General features: G+C 49.9%; 1 protein-coding gene across 3 annotated transcripts; it reads right to left on the reverse strand.

Moving 5' to 3' along the window:
• Window positions 1-1,174: 1,174 nt before the first annotated feature.
• On the reverse strand, window positions 1,175-26,757 carry OXTR (oxytocin receptor). 3 transcript variants are annotated; one of them, XR_002153344.2, is made up of 4 exons: window positions 24,940-26,757; window positions 23,043-24,109; window positions 6,091-6,427; window positions 1,175-1,809 (listed from the first exon to the last, which is right to left on the reverse strand). XR_002153344.2 is itself a non-coding variant. In XM_003982446.4 (3 exons), the coding sequence occupies exons 2-3, from the start codon at window positions 23,962-23,964 to the stop codon at window positions 6,180-6,182; spliced, it is 1,170 nt and encodes a 389-aa protein (XP_003982495.1). In that variant the 5' UTR covers window positions 23,965-24,109; window positions 24,940-26,755; the 3' UTR covers window positions 5,316-6,179. The 3 variants fall into 3 exon arrangements, 2 of the variants coding, with proteins under 2 accessions (XP_003982495.1, XP_023105753.1); XM_003982446.4 differs by lacking the exon at window positions 1,175-1,809 and having other exon boundaries at window positions 5,316-6,427; window positions 24,940-26,755; XM_023249985.2 differs by lacking the exons at window positions 1,175-1,809; window positions 24,940-26,757 and having other exon boundaries at window positions 5,316-6,427; window positions 23,043-24,418.
• Window positions 26,758-26,914: the final 157 nt, after the last annotated feature.

Below are 26,914 nucleotides of genomic sequence, written 5' to 3' on the forward strand. Positions count from 1 at the left end.
TTGGTGCAGAGCCCGACATGGGGCTCTAACTCACAAACCGTGAGATCACGACCTGAGCCAAAACTAAGAATTAGATGCTTAACCAACTGAGCCACCCAGGCACACCTCTTTATGCGTTTTTAAATAAGCCGCAGATATCAGTATTTTTACTTCTGAACACTTCAGTAGCCATCCCTTGGTTGTTTCCAGGTGGGGAAGTGACAGCCCAGAGAGGTCAGCAGACTTGCCAAAAGGCACACAGCTAGCCAGCATTTGAGCACAGCAGCTCTAGCCCACCTCTCTTTGCTCTATCCTGGGGCTCTTCCCATTCTCAGGGGGACGCAACGAGCCCAGCCTCGTCCTGCTGAAAAGGTTTAAAGTCAGTGTTACTTACATCCTCCTCGGAGGGGCTGCCCTTTCAAACATTAGCCCATCAGTTTCAGACTTGGAATCTTGGGTTACGCAGAGATTTTTCACCATCTTGGCATTTTCTATAACCTGATTTGACTACAACCCCAATTTTTCAAGCTTGATCCCTTTCTCTAGGGGCAGACTATAACATGTGCTCAACTATCCATGAAGTTCACAGAGCTGGAGAAAGGACACGCATTTAAGACGCACGTATGGCCGAGGGGTTCTGTTCCTTCCAGAATCTCCTTGAGAAGCAGCAGGAAGAGCAGCACACTGGGGGACCGTGGGGACAGGCCAGAGGAGGGAGGCGGAGTTTCACTCTCTGGCTACATTCAGCTCATCAGGGAGTCCTGCTGAAAACGGAGGTTTTAGGGTCCCAGCTCCAGAGTGTGAGTTAGTGGGCCCAGGAATGAACACGAACCCATCTGTGGTTCTGCAAGTGGCCCCCATACCTCACTGGAAGAAATATGTGTTAGGGTCCCTTTGAGGTGACAATCCAGAGTCTTCTTATCTCCAGAGTTAGCCCCAGTGAGTGTGGCTAAGTCGTACCAGAGGTCCATGCCTGGGTCTTAGAACATCTTCTGATACGACTCTGACAAATCTTGACCGAAGACAATGGCACCAGGTCCCCTACCCCCCATTCCAGCCACAACCCAGGTGCACCTCTGTCATCATCAGGAAGAAAACTCTGCTCCCCTCCCCCAGCCCCTGCAGGGGACTCCGGGTCTGCAAGCCATCAGACATGGTCACTGTTTCGAAGAGGGAGAAAGAGAGAAAAGCAATGTATAGGGGAAAAAATGTTTATTCAGTGCACCTTTTATAAAGCAGTTAACGAAGCAGACATCTTGCTATTGGCCACATCATTCAGCGACTGGCACAGTCCACGAGGGTACCACAGAAAAGTCACCACAGGAGAACACAGTCAAGGAAGTCACATTTTGTATTCAGTGGTGTTTCGTTGCAATTAAATACAATAGGTGAAGCACTTTGAAACCAGGATCTTTGTAAAAGGCAGCCTCCTGCAGGTGTAACCCACAGATCCAACCCAAAAGGAGAGCAAATTGTGTGACACTTTTTTTTTTCAGGGCCTAAAGAAACAAGGCTCAGAGTCCTCAAGTGTTCACATGTCACTTTTGACCATCAGAATGAAACATTCCAGGAGAAAATGCGCATGGTTCAATTTACTGGCACCTCCAGCCACGCGTGAGGTTTGTAAACAGGTCTGATGCTGTGGGAAAAGATGGTTCACAGACCTCAGACATGAGGTCTGGGGAAGGAGGACAGAAACAACTGAGCTTCAGACAGCATTCTGGACCCCGCACTCATGCTTCCAGAGTTTGGTTGGGGAAAGCCCGAGACGATGGAAACTTCCTCCAGCATGAGATCGGGAGGGGAGCGGTGTGGAAGCCACGGGTGCAGCTGAAACCAAATGCCACTGATAAGTGGTATATATAAGACAGACTCTGGCACCATAATAAGACCCAAAGAACCATCCAGAGATACCATAGGAAGAGAATAAGGGAAGCATCCCAGCTGGTTCCAGTGCCCAAGAATCTTGCAGCTCCAGGGGTCTCAGGAAGGTTGTGCCCCTAGTCAGGAAAATCTGTGAGTTGCTGTCCCCTCAATCCCCAGTGGCCTCCATTGGCTGCTAGGGCAGCAACTTTCCCAGGAACAGCAGAGGCTGGGGCATCTCTGGCTGGTGAGCAGATAGGCTCAAATGACAACAGACCCCACCACGGGTGCATTTGCACCCAGAGTGCCCCATGGTCCTGTATGTGGCCACAAAGACCCCAAATCAGCACCCTGTTAGCTTTCCAAAAAGCAAGAACTGGCTGGTGTTGATGCTGTCAGTACGTGTTACAGCAACACTGTCTCTGGTTCCAAAGATGATATAGTCTTCAGTCCCCAGTCAGTACTGAAGGTCTTGTACTAAATGGTGAGAGTCTGAATACTGGCATTTCAGTGCTTGCCTCTCTTCTCCCCAAACATCAAGACCATGCCAGCTTCTTCTACTGTGTGCATACGTGTGTGTGCATGTGTGTGTGTGTGCATAATTCAGTGTGGAGGGAGAAGAGGACAGTGCATATCGAGAGTGGATCTGTGACTTTCGGGAAGTGCTCTTGTTTGTGAGTCCAAAAAATATGTGTAGAAATTAAAAAAAAAAAAAAAAAAGAGTCCCACGGTGTCAATGAGCTGGCCAGTCCCAATCGGAAAACCTCTGATCCAGAATATCCTGTATTTAATAACCAAAGGTATTTCTTGGGCATGGTCACGTCCTACCTCAAGGCTGCGAGGACCCTTGAGAACATGTTTCCTAGGTAAGTAAAACCTTTGAGACCCCTGGTGAATTGCTCTTCTAAATAAAACACAACAGTGTGCAGCCTCAAGACATTGCTTGTGCCTTTACTAGAGCAGGAAGAGAGGATTATCACTGCTGGGAACCTTTGGCCAAGCGGGAAACACCATCTCTTGCAGAAAAACTGAATAAGAAAACCATTCCTTCTAAATGGTGAGTTACAGAGAAAAACAAACAAACAAAAAAAGCTCAGAGGGATTCTAAGGAATTCATCCTTCCAGTGGCCATGTCTGAATTCAGCTGGTAAACATTTTGTTGTTGTTGTTGTTGTTGTTGTTGTTGTTGTTGTAAACTTCTTTTAAAGTGCTCAACTCAGTGGTATTGGCCCTATTCTAAAAATCACATGCCATCATCACTAATTCCTAAAAACTATCATCACCTCCCCGCCCCAAAACCCTGTATCTATTGGCATCCACGGCCTTCAGCCCCTGGCAACCACAATTCTGTAGACTTTATAGATCTGCCTACTCCAGATATTTCACAAAAATGGAACTGTACAGTAAGTGGCTTTCTGCAATGGCTGCTTTCACTTGGCATACTCTTTTCAAGGTTCATCCATGTTGTAGCATGAATCACGATTTCCTTTATTTTTATAGCCCAATAATATGCCATCGTATGGACAGACCGTGTTCATCCATTCATCTGTGGATACACCTCTGGGCTATTTCCATTTTGCGCTATTATAAATTATGATGCCATGAGCATTTATGTACAAGTCTTTGTCTATGTGTACACTCTCATTTCTCTTGAGTAAATACTTAGGAGTGGCATATCTGGCTCATATGGCAATTCTATGTTTAACTTTTTGAGAAACAGCCAAAGTATGTTCTAAGTGGCTGGACCATTTTCTATTCCCACCAGCAACGTATGAGAGTTCCAATCCCTCCACGTCCTTGCCAGCACCTGTTAGTGCCCATCTTTTTGATCATGGTCATCCTAGCGGGTGGGACATGGCCTTTCACTGCGGTTTTCATTTGCATTTTCCTAATGAAAAATATTGAGCATCTTTTCATGGGCTCATTGGCCATTTTTAGGTCTTCCTTGGAGAGGACAGGAAAATATGTCTTTTTGTTTGTTTGTTTGTTTGTTTATTCAAATATCTTATGCCCCCTTTTCTTAAAGATTTTTATTTTCAAGTAATCTCTACCCCAAATGCAGGGCTCAGACTCACAACCCCGAGATCATGAGTCACACACTCCACAGACTGAGCCAGCCAGGCACCCCTATTTTGTCCCTTTTAAAACTTGGCTTATTTGTCTTGTTACTGTTAAGTTGTTAGAATGTTCGATATATTCTGGATAGGAGTATCTGATTTGCAAACATTTTCTTCCATTCTGTGAGATACCTTTTCACTTTCTTGATCATGTCCTTCAAAGCACAAAAGTACTGTACCCCGTTTTGATGGGGTTCAATTTATCTACTTTTCCTTTGTGTTTGCTTTTTGGGTATCATGGCTAAGAAATCACTGCCTAGTCCAAGGTCACAAAGATTTATGGCTATGTTTTCTTCTAAGAATTTTATAGTTTTAACTCTTACATTTAGGGCTGGAAGCACTTTGAGTTAATTTTTACATACAGTGTGAGGTAGGAGTCCAGCTTCACTCTTTTTCATTGAAGTATAGTTGACATACAATGCAATATTAGTTTCAGGTGTACAACATCGAATTCCAACAATCCCACCCATTACTCAAGGCTCACACCATGACAAGTGTGATCACCACACAACCTGATTACAATATCATTGACCATACTCCCTGGGCTGTACTTTTTATCACTGTGACTTATTTATTTTTCTAACTGGAAGTTTGTACCTTCACCAGCTTCATTCTTTTGCATGTGGATATCCCGTTTTCCCAGAGCCATTTATTGAACAGATTGTCTTCCCTAGTGAATTCTCTTGCCACAGTTGTCAAAAATCAATTGGCCATAAATGTGAGGGTTTATATCTGCACTCTCCATTCTACTGCAATGGTCTAGATGTCTACCATTATACAGTACCACACTCTTTTAAGGTTGAAACCAGGAATCCCACTTTGTTCTTCTTTTTCAAGGATTATTCAGCTATTCTGGGTCCCTTGCATTTCTGTATGAATTTGGGGGTCAGCTTATCAGGTTGTGCAAAGAAGCCAACTAGGATTTTGATAAGAGATTGCACTGAATCTGAAGATCAATTTGGACAATACTGTCATCTTAACAATATTTAAAGTCTTTGATCCATGAACATGGGATATCTTTCCATGTATTTAAGTCTTCTTCAGTTTCTTTCAATGATATTTTGTAGTTGTCAGGGTATCAGTCTTGTACTTTTTTTCTTAGACTTATTCCTATTTTATCCTTTCTTAAATTATTATATATGGAATTATTTCTTAATTTCATTTTCATATGGTTAATTGCTAGAATCAAGAAATACCACCGGTGGAGCACCTGGGTGGCTCAGTCAGTTGAGTGTTCGACTTCGGCTTGGGTCATGATCTCATGGTTTGTGAGTTCCAGCCCCACATTGGGCTCACTGATGTCAGTGTGCAGAGCCGGCTTCAGATCCTCTTTCCCCCCTTCCTCTGCCCCTCCCCTGCTCACACTCTCTCTCTCAAAAATAAATATTAAAAAAAAAAAAAGAAATACCACTGATTTTTGTATGTTGATCTTGTATCCTGCAACCTTGATGAACTCACTTTTTCGTTCTAATCGGTTTGTACAGGTGCACGAATTCCTTAGAATTGCCTACATACAAAATTATGTCATTTGCAAAGAGTTTTACTTCTTCTTTTCCAATTTAGATGCCTTTTATTTCTTTTTCTTTCCCAATTGCTTCATACAAATATTAGCTTCTTAAACATTTGTAACCCAGGTTTTAATCAGCTGCCTATGCCAAATGGTTTCATAAGGGAATCCCCTGTTCCTAGGGCCACCTTCTGACATGCTGTTGCCCCAGGATGCTGGGATGGGTCCATGCAAAGGTAAAAGCACTCTGAAGTCAGGAAGATATTGCTACCACCCTCTGCAGCTGAGCTCACTCCTTATTCTGAGCTAAGAACACTAGGCTTCCACACCCAGGGAGTCACCAATCCTATACTTACTTTCTCAAGATCCCAGCATAAAGGAGTTAAAATATACCGGAGTGAAATGACAGGTCCAGGAGAAAAAAACCAACCCATCCACCAGCCAGGGGCAACAGTGGGGTCAGGGTACATAAACATCTGTGGGAAACCAGGGGAGATCCAGGGATTGTCTGATGGATGAGTCACCCCATCATCTTCCACCATGAGGACTACTTCCCCAACCCCCATGTCAGAATTCCCCACTCAAGCTACCCCAAGGTGTGGAAGGGTGCAAACTGAAAGGTACCTCAAATACACGCACACATGCCACCAAGGGGTGGACTGTCCGTGTAGGCACAGGCTGAGCCATGGGAGGCAGTCCTGGCCCCGGGCCGGTCACACCGTGGATGGCTGCGAGGAGCTCCTCTGGCTGGAGCTGTGGCGGCTCAGGACGAAGGTGGAGGAGTTGCTCTTTTTGCTGACGCTGGTCTCTCCCGGCCGGCTGCCCTTCAGGTAGCTGGAGGAGCAGCAGAGGAAGCGCTGTACAAGTTCGTGGAAGAGGTGGCCAGTGAAGAGCATGTAGATCCAAGGGTTGCAGCAGCTGTTGAGGCTGGCCAGGAGCATGGCTATGATGAAGGCCGAGGCTGTCGGGGGGTGGGGGGGTAGGGGGAAGAGAACAGCCCATCACTACTGGAGGAGTCCCTACCATTTCCTGAGAACATCCTTCCCCAGGTACCAGGTGCCGGGTCACAAAGTCTGTCTTCCTTCCATATCCTAGCTCTGGGCATGCACTCAGCCTGCACACGGCCCCCGCCCCCAACACTTCCCAGGCTCAGCCCAGCCTAGAATGCTCTCTGTCCTTTCTCTCACCAAAAGCGTACCCGCCTCATGCTTCCGTCAGCAGGAGCTGCACTCGTCATGGCCACCTGTTCATTCATAACTCACCCAGCAAGTATCCAGTGCCTACGACTGGGAGTGCCCAAGAGCACAGGATCTGGAAGCTGCCAGACCTAGTTTGTATTTTCATGCCACCAGCACCATGTTCTTTAGTTCCCCAAGATACTGTTATTTGCTGTCTTTCAGGGGAGCTCACAAGAGTATCCAAACCTCACAGGAATCTGCAAGGATTCAAAAACGCCTGGTATATAGCAAGTGCCCAACACACGGTGGCTGCTATCATGACCATGTGCCACACACCAGGCTAGGCAATGGGGACACAAAAACACAATGAGTAGCACCATAGGGTGGGCACGATGCAGGTCAGGGTGGGCACACCGAGGAGGGGTGCAACTCTGAGCGAATCACGGCCAGCCCCACAGAAACCGGCACTTGAGCTGATACCCGAAGGATGCTTACAAGTCTTCAGGCAAAGAAGGGAGGAAGGGTGCTCCGAGCAGGAGGAAGGACACAGGCAAAGGCATGGTAGCAAGAAAGTGTATGCCGTCTTCACAGTTGAGAACATGGAGGGTTCTGTGAAGATACCTCTAGGAGCACTGCTTCAGCACGGCAAATAGGACTCACACAGGAAAAAAGGTTACACTGAAATTATTTGAGGCACTGTGCAGAAGCTGTCATACTGAGGATTTATTGAGTTCCAGGCAAAATCAATGATCAACTTCTGACTGCTTGTCACAAATTCAAGCTTGAAGGGGAAAGAAAAATTCCTAATCCTGGGGCACCTGGCTGACTCAGTCAGTAGAGCATGTGGCTCTTTGATCTCGGTGTTGTGAGTTCAAGCCCCAGGTTGGGTGTAGAGTCTACTTTAAAAACAAAAGAAAAAGCTGGGGGGCCTGGGGGGCTCAGTCAGTCAAGTGCCTGACTTCAGCTCAGGTCATGGTCTCACAGTTCATGAGTTCGAGCCCCGTGTTAGTCTCTGTGCTGACAGCTCAGAGCCTGGAGCCTGCTTCAGATTCTCTCTCTCTCTGTCCCTTCCCACCACCACTTCCCCTTGCTAGCGCTCAGTCTCTCTCTCTCAAAAATAAACATTTAAAAAAAGAAAAGAAAAGAAAAAAGAAAAATTCCTAATCCTATATACTTCCAAGTAGAAGGAGGGGGAAAAAAAATCTGAGTTTCTTGCAATGGACTTCAATCTGACAAACTGCAGACCTCTCCTACCAATGGAGGAGCAGAGACCTGCAAGGAAAACCATGTACCCGAGAATGCAAGAAGGGGAAACCTGCTGGTCTTGGTCTTTTCTGCAAAAAGTTTTCAAAAAAATAACTCCAGAATTCAAGCTAAATCCAGGAAAGGATTTCTCACAGGGACAGAGGAGCCACAAGATCTCGATGCCACCACAGATGCAGAGCATGGAGACATTTGTAAGCAAAGTCGCCAAGCACCAAAAGGAGAAAAGTATTTGGCTGCAAAACAAATGCAGTGGTTCTCAAGGTGGGATCCCCGGATCACCTGGGAACTTGTTAGAAATGCAAATTCTCAGGCCCCACCCTAGACCTACTGGATCAGACTCCTGGGGGTGAGGTTCACCAGTGTGTTGTAGACAGACTTCCAGGGGGTTCACACACACACACACACACACACACACACACACACACACACACACGTTTGAGAACCGGTGGTCTAATTACTTGATGCACCTGTTGGCACAAAAGCAAACTACAACAGAGAAAAGCAAAAAATTTCACCAAAGAGAATGTTTAGAAAACAAAGGAGAAGCAGCTAGCTAATCCTTAGACTAAAATAGTAAAAAACAAAAAAGTGGAAAAGTGAAGGGGGGAAAAAGCCAGTACTACTGAATCCCTCATTTTCTCTAAAAGAAAATGAAAAAAATAAATATTTGATTTGGAGAGCTAAGACGATCAATTTAAGTTTAGAAATTCCGGTGAAAAGTGACTAAGACTAAAAAGACTAAAAAGAGAATGTCCTCAAAATCATAATTAAACATATAAAATAAAGGAGGTAAAATTGACCTATAAAAAGTTAAAAGAGGGCACCAAGTAAACTATCAGACACGAAGGCAAGAATGTAGGTGTGTAAGGATATAAACAAGAGAGAAGGCCGTAGCAGGAATAAGTTCACCCTTGGACAGGAAGGCACCACTTTTGCCTAACTGTATACAGTTATAATTGTATCTTTTTTTTTCTTAAGCTACCTGCCCAACTGTTTACATTTGGATCATTTAACTCATTTCTCCTATTTAAAAAAAAAAAAAGCATACAGAAACATCAACAACAAAAAAGTAAATAGTTAAAGGATTCCCAAGTAACCATAGGGAGATTTTCTACCTCTACATGGCCAGCCTGGGTGGAGGAGTTGAGACTAGGGCCAGCACCCGCTGCCCCCCCCTGGTGGCTACAGACATGAATGACAGGCCTGGCCGGGCTCCTTGGGGGATGGATGAGCCTCTATAAACTGAACCTGCTTGTGTCAGGTTGCCAAATGTTAAGGGCACATTTGGACTTTTAAATTTGCCAATATCCTAACTATCCAGAGACATGAGTCCCCAGTTGTGGAAATGCAAGCCATCAGCAGAGAGGAGAGCTATTTGGGAATAAAAACCGGTCTATGGAGGACATTCCAAAGGAAGGAAGCAATAGGAATGAAGGCACATAAGAAAGAATGTTCAAGAACATTCAGGGACTTCCAGAGTTGGAGTGGGGGGGGTGGTGGGAAAAGAAACTGGAAAGAGCTAGGCTGAGGAGGATTTTGAATCCAGGCTGTCTGAGCTTTAATCTATAGACAATGGGGAGCCATTGATGGTTTCGGAGCAAGTAAGTGACTGATTGCACCTCACTGGCTCTCTGCACTTATTGTACCTTGTTTAGGCCACACTGCTGCAACCTTCATAGGGTTTCAGAAGAACAGGAACAGAACAAAGCATGGAAAACAGTGTCCTCACAATTCATGATGTTGTTTCCAAGGGAGCACATAACAACAGCAATGCTGACCACTGGACTCACCCTCTCAAACTGGCACAGGACCATATGATTTTCAAATCAGACTCATCCCCATTTTATATGTTGAGGAAAGTGAAGGTCAGAGAAGGGACATGACTTCCCCAAGGACACACAAGTCACCCAGTGTTCCTACCTGAAATTAATAACTAGGTCAGCATTCACACATCAGGTTGGTACTAGTTAGCGAATCCTCTCAGTCCCAAAGCAAAGACACATGCTGGCCAGGCAATCACCCTCCTGGTGTGATCTGAGGGACAGAGAGACAGCAACTACCCCTTTCCCACACAGATATAATTGCCCATGGAGGCTAGGTACTGCCTGTTCCCAGTGATAGTCTTTTAATATCTAAGTATACCTGGGACGGGAAACACATCGCTTCCTATCAGATCACCATTGTCCCTGGCAGAAATGTCTCCTGGTCTAGACTAGGGGCCAGCCAACTATATAGCCCATAGGCCAAAACCCGCCTGATGCTGATTCTTCTAAATAAAGCTTTATTGAAACACAGCCACACCCATTCATTGATATATTTTCTGTGGCAAATTTTGCATTACAAGGACAACGTTGAGTACCTATTACAGAGACCTTATACTCAGCAGCCTAAAATAGTTACTGTCTGGCCCTTTACAGAAAAAGTTAGCCAATCCTTGATGCCTGTAGGAGGGGCAGATGTTAAAAAGCAGTGGGAAGGGGCTCAGAAGGGCAGGGGAAAACCCAGAGGGCAGGCCCAGCACACTTCTTCTCATCCGACCAGAAGGAGAGCTGAGCGATGGCTTTGTTTTCAAGTTACCCAGACATGGCCCACGTCCTGGCTCTGCCACTTTGCACCTGAGTTTTCCAGGGCACCTCTCCTAACCTCTCCTAACCTCAGTTTCTCCATCTGTGACATGGGAGTAATAAAAAGAACTTCTTTACAGAATCACTGCCAAGTTTCATTAGACAGGAGATACCAAGTACCCACCACGATTCCTGGGGCTCAATAAAAGTCAGAACTTGGCAAACTTAGCTATTGTCATTATCACTACCATGATGCCCAATAAATGCTACTTCTCTTAACAATAAGAGTTAACACCAGCATGGGTGAAACAATGGGGAGAGGCCGCTCCCTGGGCTGGGCTGTGTCTCAGAATCTGAGACAGCTCAGGGTGGGGCACAGGACACAGTACACAGTGGCTGAGCTTCTGGAAGCTGCACTGCCATATGGCAGTGTCTGTTCAGCATGGCTCTTGGGCCAGACTGCATGGCCAAGAATGTCAGCTTATGGATTCGATCCCCGGCTCTAAATGCCTGTGTCACCAGTGGAACCAATAGACCTTATCTACCCTTCTCAGCTAGCTTGCAATTTCCTGATGGGTTTAAATAGATGAAACAATGGGCCATCTTCAGGGAGCGCTATGGGGGCGCCTGGGCTCTACAAAGTCAGAGGTGCGCTCAAACAAAGAACTAGCATTAGAGGAGAATGTTCTCACCTTATTTCACATTACTCGGGGTCCTGGGAATGTCTGATCTTGCCCAGCAAATGTCAGCGCTAAGATCTGTTTTAATGCACACGCCTGGCACAGCTGGGAGCAGCTGCCGTCTCTGCACTGTAAACTGCCATCTCTCCTTTCTGCTCGCTGCATTCCAGCTCCAGGTTCTAGGACATGCCACCCTCCGGTTGTTCTATACTAAAATACTGTTTGACAGTCTTCTTTCAAAACACAAGCATCCACTGGGTAGCTGCTGCTGGTGGGACACTGAATGAAAAGGTGACTCAGAGTGATGCTGCCTCAGGCTGGCTCTAGCAAGTGTTCCTTGGATGCTGTGATGTCCCAGGCGAGGGTCCTGCCCTAGGGGGCTCATCCCCCAGCTGCCAGGGAGCTGGCCAGTGTGGCTCACGGCTGAGTTCCTTTCAGGGCACTGCCTTTGGCCAGAGCACAACACCCTGTCCCAGGGGCAGCTCGCGTGCAATGACCCATCTATGCAAATGTACAACAGTCTACCCTTTTGCCTAAATTCAGGCTACTCTGAAGGGCTGTCCCTGCTACCAAGCTCTGAGCCTGGTCCGCGGCCACACTTTCCACAAAGCAGAGAAATGACGAAGTCAGAGCACAGAAAGGAGGAGCTGGAAGTCAGAATCCACCAGACTCTTCAAAACGTGTGGTCTATAGCTGCCAGGAGGATGGGGGCGAGTTCACAGAGGGGCCCCAGAGGGGCATGGGCTCAGTTGTCGGAAGGAGGAGCCAGGGACCCCGGATTCAGATGCAAATCCCTGGTGTCTGAACTCTCCTTCTCTGAGCCACATCTGCTGTATGAGCCTTAACATCCTTACCTATAAATTGGAGATAACACTCCCAAGGACTTTAAGAAAACTGGGGGGAAAGAGTATAAAAGGGCTTTGTGAATGGCAGCGTTAATTTAGGTGATTAGTATTATCATTAACAGAGAGGAGATATGACCAACTGCATACTTTTTTTTAAAGCCCCAAGTTTGGGGGCTTCTGATCTCAGGTCGATTAAAGAAATTGTCCTTTGTCCTTTTTTCCAGGACTTCAAAAATTCAAAAAGAAAAAAAAATCAAAACCCAGAGCACTGGGATTGGATTACGTGATACCAAAGGAATTCCAGACAGTTCATTAGGAAAAACCTTCTCTGCCAGTGACATGAGAAACCCAAAAGGGAACGTGGCAGCAACCCCGGGAGAGGGCAGGATTTCAGGGTCTCAGAATCCTGTTTCTTCCACTTGCCCCCCATAAAAATAACATCTTTCCCCTGGATGGAGCCCTGAGCAGTGCAAACTGCTCTCTCTGGTCATTGCCGGAAAGGGAGGGTCCGTGGGAGGTACTGGGCCACGGACTGGGCCCTCACACCTGTCTGGCCATGAGCTTGGGGCATTTCTCTGAGGAAGAGGATGTTCCTGCATTCTTTCCATGCCCTGTGCCCGCTGCTGCAGCAGCAGCCCTGGGGACCTGACCTCAAGGGAAAGACAGACGTATGACAGGCGGGCTGTTAAACAGGGAGGTGCAGCACTGGGGAACAGGCTGGTGGGTCCAAAGCTAAGGGTGATCTTCCAGTGGGAGCTCCTATGTGCCAAGCAGGGGAAGTGAGCAGAAATGGCCACCCACCAAAAGCCAACATACCCTGCTGGCCAACAGTACTCCCAGGAGACAGAAACAACTCTGCATTTCCACTCGGCACTGTGACTCATGGAGGGGTGGGCGGCAGAGGGCCACTTGAGGACGAGGACGGTATGCCCCAGAGCCTTCCACCCGCCTACCAGCCTGGGTTTACTCAAGCCCCAAGAACTCCCACGTTCGGATTTCCCGGTACCCCCTCCGCCCTGCCACCGAAGGCCCAAATTAGCCCAGAACAGCTGACGGGCAGCTGGCCACGGCCTCTCTGGGCTGTGTGTGCCTGAGGTGACCAATGCATTTCACGTACACTTCAAAGACGTATGGCTTATCTAACGTCTCTTATCTGGATCAAATCAAGCCCGTCAACTTTTGTAAGAGGCCCTCACTCCAGAAACCAATTGCTTGGTACAAGGCCTCCTGGCCAGGGGATTGGAAATCTGGGTGTGAATCCCTTATTCCTATAGGGGCTGTGCAGGAATTTGAGAGTTGTGTACTACCAAAGGCCTTTTTCTTTTTTTAATGAGTTTTGAATGTACAGTTACATAAAGATTGAATACTAATATGTATTACAATAGATCGCCTTCTTAGAAAAGACCACAATTTTACAACATTGGAATTGTTTTAAAATTCACAGCTGTGTGATCTCCCCATGTATCCTAAAGTCAGGAATAGGAGCCAAATTCGTGGGCTATGGAGCTTTAAATGGGCTCCTACTGTGTCCCTGCTCAAATCTGGGAAACAAGTTGAGCTCACTGGGCTGAACCAAAGGAATAACCGCCTTCTGGAAGCACAACTGCTAGGGCTTTCTTATAAATGACCAGCCCTTCTCTACCATGCAGGGAATGACAAGTCTTGCAGCCAATTTCAGCCTATGTGCAAAGGCAAACTGTGCATTTTGGTAACAGAGGTAAGATATTAAAGACTTACTACTCAGTACATAGTCAATGGGCCAGATGCATAGGCACTGCATAGACGTCCCCTGGATATTTGGTAAAAATGCAGACTCCTGGGCTCCCTCCCAGACCTCCTTCATTGGGATCTGCATTTTCACAAGATCCCCCACGTGATCTGTGTGCTTGCTGAAGTTTGAGAAGTATCCCTCCAACAGGGAGAAAGACAGTACTAAAGTTAAGTGCCCGATGATCTCAACATGTAGCGTGCTTCCTTGCATTGGCAGTTCCAACTGGCTCCCACAGCCCCCTTTTCAAATGTGGTTCCCTCTCTGAAACCCTCCAGGGTTTTTCACCAGGGAGTCAGAATCAACTGATGCCTCCCGGGGTAAACACTTGGGGTGGGAGGAGAATAAAGATCTCTCTTACTGCATCATCCCTTCATGCTGTCATTATTTGTGTTTACAGACTGGTGACTGGGAATGGTGTGTCATTTGTGGCTGTGTCCCTGACTGCCAGCAAACACTGGAAAACAGGAAGAGGTCTGTAAGGGATGGAAGTGAACTGAAGCGTGAAATTAGCAGACGGGAAATCCTGATACGTTCAGCCGCCAATGGCAAGCTGGGAAAGCGAAAACGCAATTTCCCTGCTTGACCATAAGAGGTGGCTCTAATGTGATAAGTGGATTCTAACGTCATTCCTTGCATGAAAATGAGGTTCACACTCATATCCAGGTCAGGTGGAGAGAAAGAGAGAGAAATGGAATGAGCAAGAGGGGCCATTTTGGTGTGAGGGGTGAGCCATGGAGCACAGGGCAACGGGCAGGAAGTGCCAGCTGGAGCACGACAGAGACTGGCAGAGGCTGCCCCTCCGTGGCCAGGAATCAGATCACAGGAATGGGGATGCTCGCACATGACTGCCTGGTTACACCCCCTCCCTGGCCACCCCCTATGCAAGTGTCCTCTGGGGCTTCTAAAATCCAGAGCTAGAACCTTTCCGCCTGGCTTCCTGCTGCCTCCTCCAGGTGGGGCTTTCGTTAGTCTTCACCTCTTCCCCTCTGAGCACCCATGGGCTTCCTTCCTCACCAGAAACCACAGGCCTTCTGCTAAAATACTCCTGAGCTCACGATTCCCACCCCCAACTGCACTGACTCGGCCCAGGACCTGACATGTCTTGGAACTGCTCTCCTTTTTAAAGCAAATATTTATTAAGCACTTACTATATGCCAGGCACTGTGCCACGGGCACAGCCCACCCTCCCCACAACCTAAACTCTATTCTTAACTCCACAAAACTGGGCTCCAGGCAGGTTTAGTCAACAGCCCAAGGTCACTGCTGACACCCCATCGTGCTACATACACCTCGGGACCTAAGAGCCTGACACCAGCCTAGCAGAAAATGGGGGTGTTGCCCCCAAAGCTCTGTAACCCACCTTGGCCTGGCTGTCCCATGTTTATGCAAATGTCAGCCGTTGGCCACAGGAGGGCAGGTGAGGAACTAGGGATTGGCTCCCTGCAAACTCTCCTCACTGGAGGACTGAGATACCAAGGCAGAGGTTGTATGGACAGGACCCTCGGAGGCACTAATGACTGCAGAATGAACTTCCCTCCTTCAGAGGAGGAAGGAGGCCTCCAGCTGGGGGAAGCAGGGAGGGTTTCATGGGAACACTGGATGAGGCTTCCATGTCCAGCTGTTCAAGTTGTGCCCTGCACAGCTCCTGGGAGCATCATTCTCACAGGCCAGGAGGTAAATGGTACCCACTGGAATTGTGCCACAGAGCAGCCTACGCTTGGACTTGGCCTGTGAAGGATGATGGGTCTCCACAGAAGAGACTCGGGGTGGGCATTCCCGTGGTGGGAACAGAATCAGCGTGGGAGCAAAGCAAAAGGACCTCGTGGGGACTGACAAGTCATCTGGCCTGGCTGGGGGTACACTAGGCAGACTGGCCAGAGCTCAGGGCAGATGAGGTTGCCCTCATTCATTAGATATCAGTTCAGGCCACACCTACATAGTGGGCCTAAACCACTGCTTCTCAGCCTGGGGCGATTCTGCCCTGTAGGAGACATTCGGCAATGTCTGGAAACACTTTTTTTGGTGGTTACAACCGAGGGAAAGGAGCCAGTGGCATCTAGTGGGTAGAGGCTAGGGATGCTGTGAGCCACCCCACAGTGCCCTGGATGGCCACCCTCCCAACAGAGATTATCTGGCCCAGAATGCCGTAGTGCCAAAGTCAAGACATGCTGCTCTCAACTAAAAGCTGGTGATGGAAAGGGAAGAGTCACCATGACAGGTGTGGTACTGCTAAGATGGAGGGGTCAGTGGGTAGCAGGAGTAGCTGAGAAGCACAGACTTTGAACCCAGGATGCCAAGGGGGTGGTGCTATGAGCGGACGTGCAGCCAGGTGGGTGCATGTAGGGATACTGGGGCTGCAAAGAGGGTGCAGGGCTCTGGGGCAGGGCCAGGAATCAGCTTTTTAACAAGCACCCAGGAGATGCCAAGGCCGAACATGGTGGACCACCTTGAAAATGCTGGCCTGGGGAGGAAGGGCAGTGCAGTCTGGCAGTCTCTGGTGTGAGAGGGCTTGGGTTCAAATCCCAGCTCCACTGCTTACTCAACCGCATCCTCGAGCAGGTCATGCCTCTCCGAGCCTCAGTTTCCCCCTCTGTAAAATGGGGATAAAGCCCCCTCACCTTGCTGTGTTCAGGTGAGGATGAGAGGTGGGGCTGGGTACTCACCCAGTGGTGGCTACTGTCACCAACTCATCCGACTCCTCACGTCACCGAAGTGGATGCCCAGAGAGGGTGTCATGTTCTATCCCCATTGTTCGGATGGGAGTGACAGAGGCCTAGCCATCACACAGAGATGTGCCCCAAATCACAGAGATGGTGACAAGACCAGGTCTCTGAAGGGGGCTGTCACCAGTGCTCACTGCTGTCTTCTGGGACTGACGCAATGGGGTCTGGCAGAGCACAGGTCAGCCCCCACCCAGCCTCAGCCCCTGGGAGTGAGCCCTGTGGGGTTCCCTCTGCTTCCAGTAGTTGCCAGCACAAAGCGGTGGGGTGTCAGGTGGACCAACCCCTCAGACAGCTGACCGGCCAGCCCAGGCTCTCCAGAGATGCCCTGAAGCCAGGGGCAGGCCTGCTCCAGGAACTGACCTCCTGACCCACAGCCCCCCACAGCCTCCCCACCATCCCAAACATCCATCAAATGGGAAAAAGTATATAGCAAAGCCTCATCCAACAGATCTTTCTTCTCTCTCTCTCTCTCTCTCTCTCTCTCTCTCTCTCTCTCTCCCTTTTGTTCTCCCTCTCTCTCTCTCTCTCTCTCCCTTTTCCTCTCCCTCTCCCTCTCTTTTTTGCTGTTATTAATCAAACCTTTTGGGGGGGAAAAAAGGGTAAAGTCACCTGGGGCAGAAACTCAAAAGGAAAGCATGAGCATTAGCCAAGAACATAACTCACAACTGCTTAATGCCAAGAGTATGATCGTTAACTGTCCACCTAATTGCAATTTACACCCAGAGGGGCCAAGTTTGAGAGCTCTTCAGGGCAAAGAATCTCCTCCTGCCTGCCCTCCCTCCCCCACTGCTCTCCATACCAGTGGGTCACCTGAAGAGCAGACCCCCCCTCCCCCGCAAGGTGTCTGGCCCACCCCAAATTTGGGCACAATATCCTCAGAATGGTGAGGTGGGCAGGGCCACATCGGAGGGACCACAGTTCCTTAGAGAAAGGGAGGAGCTGGGCAGCTCATTTTCAGGCAGGGAAACACTTAAAACCAAGCCCCTGGGCATTTCCACCTTCCTCCTAGGACAATAACCCTGACAGATGTTTGGTTGCCCCCAAGTGACCACTCACTTCTTTCCCAGGTAGCCAGTTCTGTTGTTGGAGGGCTACTTAGAAAACCCTTATTTCTAAGGCACCTGGGTGGCCCAGTCAGTCGAGTGTCTGATTCTTGGTTTTGGCTCAGGTCATGATTTCACTGTTCCTGAGTTCCAGCCCCGCATCGGGCACGGGGTGGACAGCACTGAATCCCTACTTGGGATTCTCTCTCTCCCTCTCTCTGCCCCTCCCCTGCTCATGCATGCTCGCTCTCTCTCTCTCTCTCTCTCTCCCTCAAAATAAATAAAAAAATAAACTTTAAAAATTTAAGAAAACAATGACAACAACAAAAGAAAACCCTTATTTCTCCTGAGTCCAAGTCAGTCCATCTCCAGCACCTTCCTCCTCCCATATCCTTCCTATTTGTTCAGCAAGCATTGGCTGAGCTCCCGATGGATGCCCAGCCCTATGCTAGGCACTGTCACACAAGGTGTCCCTGTTGTGACAACGCTCCTAGTCCAGCCCTAACAAGTTTCTCCCCCCACATACCAACCTCCCTATTGTCCAGCAGGCTCGGCTTCCACCCCCACCCCCTTCCGCTGGGTTCTCAAGAGAAAAATGTCCACTTCCTCCCTCAGGAATACCTGCCAAAATTCTCAAAGTCGGTCTCAAGAATGCAAACAAAACTTTTAACATGTCGGATGCAGGGAGAGGAGGAGAAGAGCAACACCGATCACATGGCCCCCAGGTACCACGGGTCCTATCAGGTCATCTGCACAGCAACCCCCACAAGCAGGCTCTGCTTCCTTGATTATACACAGGACGAAGCTGAGGCCCAGAGAGACAGAACCACTTGCTCAAAGGACACAGAGGAGAAAGTGGCAGAGCGAACTCCAGGTACAGGCCAAAACTGTGTGGTTTTCTCTGCACGTGCGATGTGGGATTCCACAGTGCCTGTCTGCTGTCCCGGCCCACCAGATGGATCTCTTGGTCCTTCTGCAATCTCCATGCAGTGGAGGTCCCCACCCTGTTCTCGGGGCAGTTTCCTGCTCTCACAGAAATCAGCCATTTTGAGAGAATTCTGAAAGAAGACTTTGGCTCATCTATGAACTGCGAGTGAGATTTTTTTTTTTTTTTTAATTCAAAAGCTTCTCCTCTAGCTTCCAGGCACCTTCTGCTGAACAGACAGGAGCCACAAATAGTGTTTGGTATGTACAGATAGCACACCTGTCCAACCCGTCCCCCCTCCTCTCTCATTTCTGCCCACTGGACCAGGCATTTCACAAACACTAGACACAGAGACTCAAAATCAGCTCCACTATACCAAGCAGCATTGACAAATCCCTGGAAATACAGATATGCCCCCTCTCCACCTCCTCTCTCAGAACTACTCCAGGGTCTGAGTCCTTGGGACCAGCAGCAAAGCAAACCTACTGAGTTCAGGGGGGAAAGGTTGACCCAATCTTTGATACTGGGATTTGCTTGTGAAGGATACATCTGGGGCTTGTCCAAACCTGCCATGGTTGTCTGGTCTCACTCCTACCTCTGTGGCCTCACTGTCACCAAATCGGGGCTCCAACAGCAGGTGGCTATTTTGGGTGGGGAGGAGTTCAAACATTACCATGATGCTCCTCTTCCTTTCTTCTTCTCTCACTGTTTTTTCTTGTGAACAATGGAAATACTGAAATTGAGAGTTTCCTTCTTTCCTTTGGCTCTTACAAAAAGGAAGCCCTGTGCACGGCTCACCTCTACCCACAGAGCCTTTATTATTATTATTATAATCATGTTATAATCTTCCTATGCCTCTTCCCCTTTCATCCAAGTCTCCCCATATCTACTTTATCTCCCTGCGGTGCCTGAATCTTTGTGGCCTACCTCTCATTACTTTTGGAACAAGGAGAGCTCTAAACCCATGAAGGTGGCGCTTGGTGTGAATAAAGGGGTATGAGGTAAAGAAGTCCATCAAGGGAGAGCGATGTAAAAGAAGCATCTGGTTTGGAGAGAATGCCAGAGCACACAAACCCTACAGGAGGCAGGGACTTGGAGCCCTGTGAAGGACCACGAGGCCAGCTGCCAAGACAAACATGGTTTCTCCATCCACTCGGCCCATGATCTGTAGCCAGTGGTTCAGGAGTTTCTTATTCTCTCAGAGGTGTTCATCATGAAGCTATTGGCAGGAACAGACCCCACATTTGCCCCACTCCCTCCACCTCCATCTGTAGCTGTCTGCCCCTGGGCTTCCCCGAAGGAATGTCATGCTGCTCTCAACGGGTTTCCTGAACTTGCAGCCTCCACTCCCCAGGAGATGAGCAGAGTGAGGGGCCCTGATCTCTCTGTTTTGCATCTCTTCTGAATTCCCTTCCTCCTGGAAAGTGGGGGCTGTGCATTCATGCCGCGGTGCTGATCAAAATCTCTTGAGTAGCTCAAGTGTACCTTTCTTTTATTCCTTAACACTTACGATAGCCTTGGGACAGAGTCATGTCTCCAAAGTGACTGTAAACACCATCATTTCTGATGGCCCAACCTGCTATTTGCACTTATCCCAATTAATGCCAAGTGGGCACAGAGTTTACGGTCCAGCTGAGCCCATGTCCACTCAGACCCGCTGCAGCCCTGAGGCCAAGGCACGACTTGGCCAGGCTGGTGACCAGAGCCCAAGTCCTTGATGCTTGATGGGCCTGGCACGTGGGGACTGGGCGCTGGCTCGTGGCAGCGGTGGTATCATGAATCCCCTGCTGTCTGCACTTGTTCTCTTCTCACAGTACCCGAGACAGAGTGTCGAGGAAGACCAGGGGGACCTACGCTCTCCGTGTGACACCCACCTTTTCCTCTGAACTGGGAAAGAAGCACAGGAACACAGGAGAGATGGGAGGTTCCTAGAGTCTGTTTCTTTCCCCACTCCTGGAGCCTGAGAACAGGGGTCCGGCTCTACTGAAGGTCTTGCCCGGAAATCCTCAGGGGACCACATGTACCCAAAAGGCCTCTGGCCCCCACTTTAGCTGAGGGTTCCCTCTCACTCTCTCTGTGTTTTAAGACAGAGAAATGGACTGTCTGGTGTACTTTTAAAGTGTAGAATTGGGGTGCCTTGGGTGGCTCAGTGGGCTAAGCATCTGACTTTGGCTCAGGTCATGATTTCACAGTTTGTGAGTTTGAGCCTCCCATCAGATTCTGTGCTGATGGCTCGGAGCCTGGAGCCTGCTTCGGATTCCGTGTCTCCCTCTCTCTCTGCCCCCTCTCCCCCCATTCTCTCTCTCTCTTTCTCTCTCTCTCTCTCTCTCAAATATAAACATTAAAAAAATAAAAATAAAATAAAATAAAATAAAACAAAATAAAACAAGGTAGAGAAGAGGACCCTTCACCTGAAATCCCACACTAGTAAGCACTGGAAGGAAGACTCCCCAGTATATCTCCCCAGGATCTGCTCAGTATCAGTCTCACTTCCTCAAGGGCTAGTGTCTGAGCCCTCAAGACTCAGGTCTGAATCTTCAGCTTCTGCCCAGGAAACAGGTGTAGCCTGATGCCCTGATTAGAAACACCCACTGCTGGCTTTTGCCCAACCCAGCTCCCTACTCATGTGTCCTTCATAAGAAGTCTGGCACAGGACAAAATAGCTCTACTCTGCCTCCGATTTGCTGTGTGACCGGGAGCAAGTACCTTCCCCTCTCTGGACCCCTGAACCCTTTCTTCAAGGCATGACCACAGGCTGCACCTTGGAGCCAGGCTGGCTTTGCTGAGTCCTCATAGCAATCCTCACCCCACACTGCCCCAGCCTGACATCCCACAGGTGCTCAGTACATGTTGAATGATAATTGCCCTGGCCACTAAGGCAAACACTAGGTTAACAGGGAGGGCTGGTTAAAGCCAGGAGTCTGTGGTTTCTGGAAGAGAGCAAAGCTAAGTGATCCAGCTGAATGAAGGGAGACTTCTGCTTCCATGGGAAGGTTGTATTTTAGACTGTTGGGAGCAGGAGTGATTATATTTAAAATGGGACATTTTTGCAGAAAGGGTGAAAGCAAACCCCTCCATGTTTCCTTACAAGCATCTGACTCACCTGCATCCCAGTGTAGTGTTAAGAGCTTTTACCCTCAAACAAAAAGGTGTAAGTCAGTTGCCACCTCGGATCAACCCTCCTACTCCTTGCAAATGAGCTGCTGGAGACGTGTGCACTGAAGGCCAAGCTGCCAGGAGCCTGCAGCAGCCCAGTGGTGGCCACAAGCCCCAGGACCCAAGGTGCTCTCTGCTCTCCCAAGCTCCCTCCCCACAGACTACTCCATTCTACGCTCTCCTCCGGGCCTTCCTGACAGTAGCCAAGTTCAGACAACAGCCTCTGGCCACCCTCAGACCTGACCTCCTCAGTCCTCCAATCTGGAAGTGCATTCCCTGCCTGCAGAAACCACCCAGGCTCCGAGGTCAAATCAGAAAGTGTGCATCTGGGCTCCCTTCCTTTCCCCCACCCCCACTCCTCCCCAGCACAAGCAACAAACAGTCTCTAGTCTCAGGCATCCCCAGCCCCTCTACCTTCTGGGGCACCCACCTCTCTACTTTGAGGCTCACCACCTCCACCAGGCAAGGGGTTCAGGGACTCTACGTCACATCCCCCGAAGCCCCAGCCACCACATACTGTGTGTTTGGGCTGACTTGAATTTAAAGTCAAGTTCAACGCAAATTTAAAGCGGTGGGAGCTTTAGACTTGAGTTCTTTTTTTTAAGTGTTTATTTATTTATTTATTTTAAATTTTAACGGTTTTTATTTATTTTGGGGACAGAGAGAGACAGAGCATGAACGGGGGAGGGCCAGAGAGAGAGGGAGACACAGAATCGGAAACAGGCTCCAGGCTCCCAGCCATCAGCCCAGAGCCTGACGCGGGGCTCGAACTCACGGACCGTGAGATCATGACCTGGCTGAAGTCAGACGCTTAACCGACTGCGCCACCCAGGCGCCCCATGTGTTTATTTATTTTTGAGAGAGAGCATGCAAGCAGGCCAGGGGCAGAAAAAGAAAGGGACAGAAGACCTGAAGCAGGCTCTGGGCTGACAGCAGCGATGACGATGTGGGGCCTGAACTCACGAACTGTGAGATCATGACCAGAGTCCAAGTCTGGCGCTCACCCGACTGAGCCACCCAGCCGCCCCACACCTGCGTTCTTAAGTTTATTCCACCACTGGCTAACCATGTGGGAAAGTCACCTGAACCTCAGTTTTCTCATCCATAATAATGAACCTTACGCCCCATATGTAGCCCAAGGACTGTGCTAAGGACTTGGCGCGCATTTTCTCATTTCATTCCCTTACTGCCTGATGAGAGCCGGCAGTTTCATCACGGTCATTTTACAGAAGAGTAAGCCAAGGCTTAGGGAAGTTAAGCCCCCAAATCCCTTGATAATGGAGCCATGACTCAAACCCAGCTCTGCAGGATTCCAAGGCCCACCTCTCCCGCATGAGACCCCTAGAGCCCTGGACGTGCAGAGACAGCGAGGCAAGGACGCCGCACTCCCCACCCCGCCCCCCGCCAGTTCCCCACCAGCGCTACCTTCCTTGGGCGCATTGGCGTCCCAGACGCTCCACATCTGAACGAAGAAGAATGGCGTCCAGCACACGATGAAGGCCAGCACGATAATGAAGGTCATCTTGACGGTGCGGATCTTGGCCTTGGAGATGAGCTTCACGCTGCTGACGCGAGCCAGAGCCGCGCGCCCAGCGCTGCCCGCCGCCGCCGCGCCCTCCTGCCCCTCCGCCGCCGCCGCCGCGGTCTTGAGCCGCAAGTTCTGCCAGATCTTGAAGCTGATGAGGCCGTAGCAGACGGCGAGCACGATGACAGGCACGATATAGACCGCGAGCGTGATCCACGTGATGTAGGCCTTGGGCCCCCAGGGCTGGATGAAGACGGCCCAGCAGTCGAAGACGCCGTCGGCCACCTCGCGCAGCGAGAAGATGTGCACTTGGGGCGCGCTGGCCACCAGGCACCCCAGCCACGTGGCAAGCACCGCCAGGCGGTCCGCGCGGCGACGCAGCGCCCGCAGCGGCTGGCAGATGGCCAGGCAGCGGTCGAGAGACATGAGCAGCAGCAAGTAGGTGGAGGCGAACATGCCCACCACCTGCAGGTACTTGACCAGGCGGCACAGCAGGTCGGGCCCGTAGAAGCGGAAAGTGATGTCCCAGAGCAGTTGCGGCAGCACCTGGAACACTGCCACCACCAGGTCAGCTATACTCAGGTGCTTCATGAAAAAGAAAAGGCGCGAGTGCTTGTGGCGCGTGGTGCGCAGCGCCAGTAGCACGCACGCGTTGCCGCTCAGCGCCAGGAAGAGAATGAGGCACAGCACGGCCACCTCCACGCGCGCCAGGGCCTCGTTGCGCTGCGGGGGCCCGGCGGTGCGGTTGCCCTCGGCTCCCGGCGGCGCCTCGCTGCCATTGACCGCCTCCGCGCTCCAGTTGGCCGCAAGCGCGCCCTCCATGCCCGTGGCTGCCGCGCGCCCCTGGCCTTAGAGCCCTTTAAGGAATGGCGCTGCGGGACGGGACCCGACGCGCAATCCGGCGTGCCTGGGGGCTCCTCGGGTTCCACTGCCTGAGACCCCTCGGACCGATCTGCTAGGTCGGTGCCTGAAACAAACCCAGAGGGCCGTGAGAAGACCAAGCACTTCTCTCCCGACGCACTTGCGGTTCAGTTGCCCCCTTCCCAGGAAGCCCAAATTATTTGGGACTAGGAGCACAACGGCCGGCCCGGGGGTTGTTCAGCCGCCACCCCAGAAATCCCCGCTTGAGGTACCTCCTCTGAGCCACTGGAAATGAGCGGGAATCTACCAGACTGCCAGCTCCTTGAAAAGGGAGGGTCGGAATCAGCCACTGTCCTCCGGGACTGGGCCTCCCAAAACAGTCTACCTCTCCCGGAGATTCCCAAACTAGCTACCCGCCACGCCCCCCCACCCCCAGCACATCCATCTTCCGCGAGACGCCCCAAACAGCCATCTCTCCCAGTAAACGTTACTGCAGTTATTTTCCCCCCGGAGATCCCCCAAACAATTACTTGCCTGGGAAACCCCAACTCAGGACCACCCCTCTCCAACCTCCTAAGATCCCTCCTCACCCCGGACTCCCACAATAAGTGCTTCCGTGGAACCTCAATCCAGCGGTCCCTCCTGGAAGAACTTCGGTCTCAATACCTACCCCTCCGGACTCCCAACTGCTGTTCCCACTAGCCCTCCCATGAGGATCCTTCAGAGCCCAGCAGCGTCAGCAAGCCAACGCGCGCCTCAGCCCTCGACAGTTAAGGGCTGTGCATCTTGCTCCTGAGAAGTCTCATTCCAGGCTCTGGGAGCACCGGGCGTGCCTCCAGGTGCCAGAGTCGCGAGGCACCCCACCACCTCCACTAGGGTTCCAATGGCTCCACCAGCCCCAGTCAACCCGTCCACCCGTATGCAAGACCCAACTACCTGCACCCAGTCCTCGAGCTGGCCTAAAGTTGGCTCCCTGGGGAAACTGCACCGCCGCGGACAGCTCCAAAGACGCGTGCGCTCCCAACCCAGACTGGGGTGGCTGCTGGCGGCACCCAGTCTGATACTTTGGTGAGGTCTCAGATTCTGAAACCTCAGCTGGAATCCCGTCGCCCGCACCTAACCGGTCCCTGGATAGGGACAGAAGGCGAGCGAGGAGAGCAGCCGAGGCTGTGCGCGCTGACAGCGTCAGGATGAGGCGCTGTCTGCTGGTGGCCCGCTTTTCTGCAGCGGGGACCCGGGCTGCACCACCACAGGAGTCCGCTGGGAGGCGCGGAGGGCCGCCCCCCACGACCCCCGCAGAGCCGAGTTACTCGCCCAGCGATTGCCCCAGAGCGGTAACAGGCTTATTTCAAAGTAGCTTAAAACAGCAAGAGGGACGGAGCTCGTAAATAACCTGCTTGGTTTCTTCCTTTCTTGGTTTATAAGCTCCTGACTCTCAGGCAAATGGGAGGTTTGAATAGCGGTGTTTTCCCCTGAGTGGATGGTGATGAAGTTACAAAAGCATTTAACTGATACTTCCCAAACATCAGGTTAATTTCGGCGCTTTTATTTTTCCCCTCCCAGGAGCTTCTTCTACTGGATTTAGCAGTGAATTCAAGTAAATCCTTAGTTTGCAATACTTTTGTTCCTATTCCCATTCCTGAGGAATGAGAAGTGCCTTCTATTCTAATCAACGCTGGCAGAGGGCTTCATTCTTTAGGTAGCTTTAAGGAAACATCTCAAGAAAAGAAAAGAATCTATCTTCATTTCAAAGTGCTTCTCTCAGTCTGTGGCCAGAAGCCATTTCTGCCTCTTTGCCACACTTCAAAATTAAAACCCAACATGATGCCAAAGGAAACTGAAATGGTAAGGACAGCTTCTTCTGACTCCAAACTCCTTTCCTATTCTAAAATCAGGTTGTTGTTGTTGTTGTTGTTGTTGTTGTTGTTGTTGTTGTTTCTTTCAAGTGACTTTACAGAGGCCAAGAATGAAGACAGGGAAAACCAGGTGAGGATTCAAAAATGAACAAGGATCCTTAAAATTTAAATGCATACTTCGTCCTGACATTTCATTTCTCTCTCTTTTAATTATGTGGGGAGAATTGAGTTAGCCAAGGACTGGGTTTGCTGAATCCACAATTATAGCCCTGTGCCAAGACATCCTAGGGACAAACCATTCCTCTGTACTGGTCCCAAGGTTCTTAGAGTTGAGTGAGCATTCCAGGATGGGCCTGGGGATTCCAGCAGCATTGGAAAAGGATGATAGCTGTCTTTCTTGCCCTTTGGGAGCTAGCTGCATCATAATGTTGTTACAAAACAAAATTCAAGCGAATAGATTGTAAAGATCTTACTGGCTTTATTCAGCAATTCGTAAATCAAACGGCCTCCCATCTAATAGATGAAAAGGAGCCAGCCCCAAGGAGCTTTACAAAGTGAAACACTTTTATAGGCAGAAGGAAGCCCCGGAACACAGAATATGGAAGTTTTACAGGCTACAGAGTGACTGGTTATCACAAGGTTACTTTCTCGATAGGGGACGGCAGGGATCTGTTGGACAGATTGTTCTCTAGTGCCCATCAGGCAGTTCCTGACTGGCTGGTTTGAAACTCCATCTCTGGAAGAGGTGAAACTGAAACTCAGTTTGGTGATGTGGGGCTTAGCATATGCAACTCCATTTTGGGTCTGTTGTCTTTTTTTTAATGTCATTTATTTTGAGAGAGAGAGAGAGAGAGTACATGGGGGAGGGGCAGAGAGAAAGAGGGAGAGAGAGAATCCCAAGCAGGCTCTGCGCTGTCAGCAAAAAGCTGACATGGGGCTGGATCTCATGAACTGTTAGATCATGACCTAGAGCAGAAACCAAGAGTCACTGACTGAGCCACCTAGGTGCCCCATGATGATGTATGCCATCTGAGAACCTTATTCTAGAAGGTAAA

This window comes from Felis catus, chromosome A2 (genome assembly GCF_018350175.1).
Source record: "Felis catus isolate Fca126 chromosome A2, F.catus_Fca126_mat1.0, whole genome shotgun sequence".
Classification (NCBI taxonomy): domain Eukaryota; kingdom Metazoa; phylum Chordata; class Mammalia; order Carnivora; family Felidae; genus Felis; species Felis catus.

Coding starts and splice junctions, on each gene's coding strand:
- OXTR (XM_003982446.4), bottom strand. CDS start 23,964: ATGGAGGGCGCGCTTGCGGCCAACTGGAGCGCGGAGGCGGTCAATGGC. Junction 6,428..23,042: donor CGCCAATGCGCCCAAGGAAG/GTAGCGCTGGTG, acceptor ACCCCCCGACAG/CCTCGGCCTTCATCATAGCC.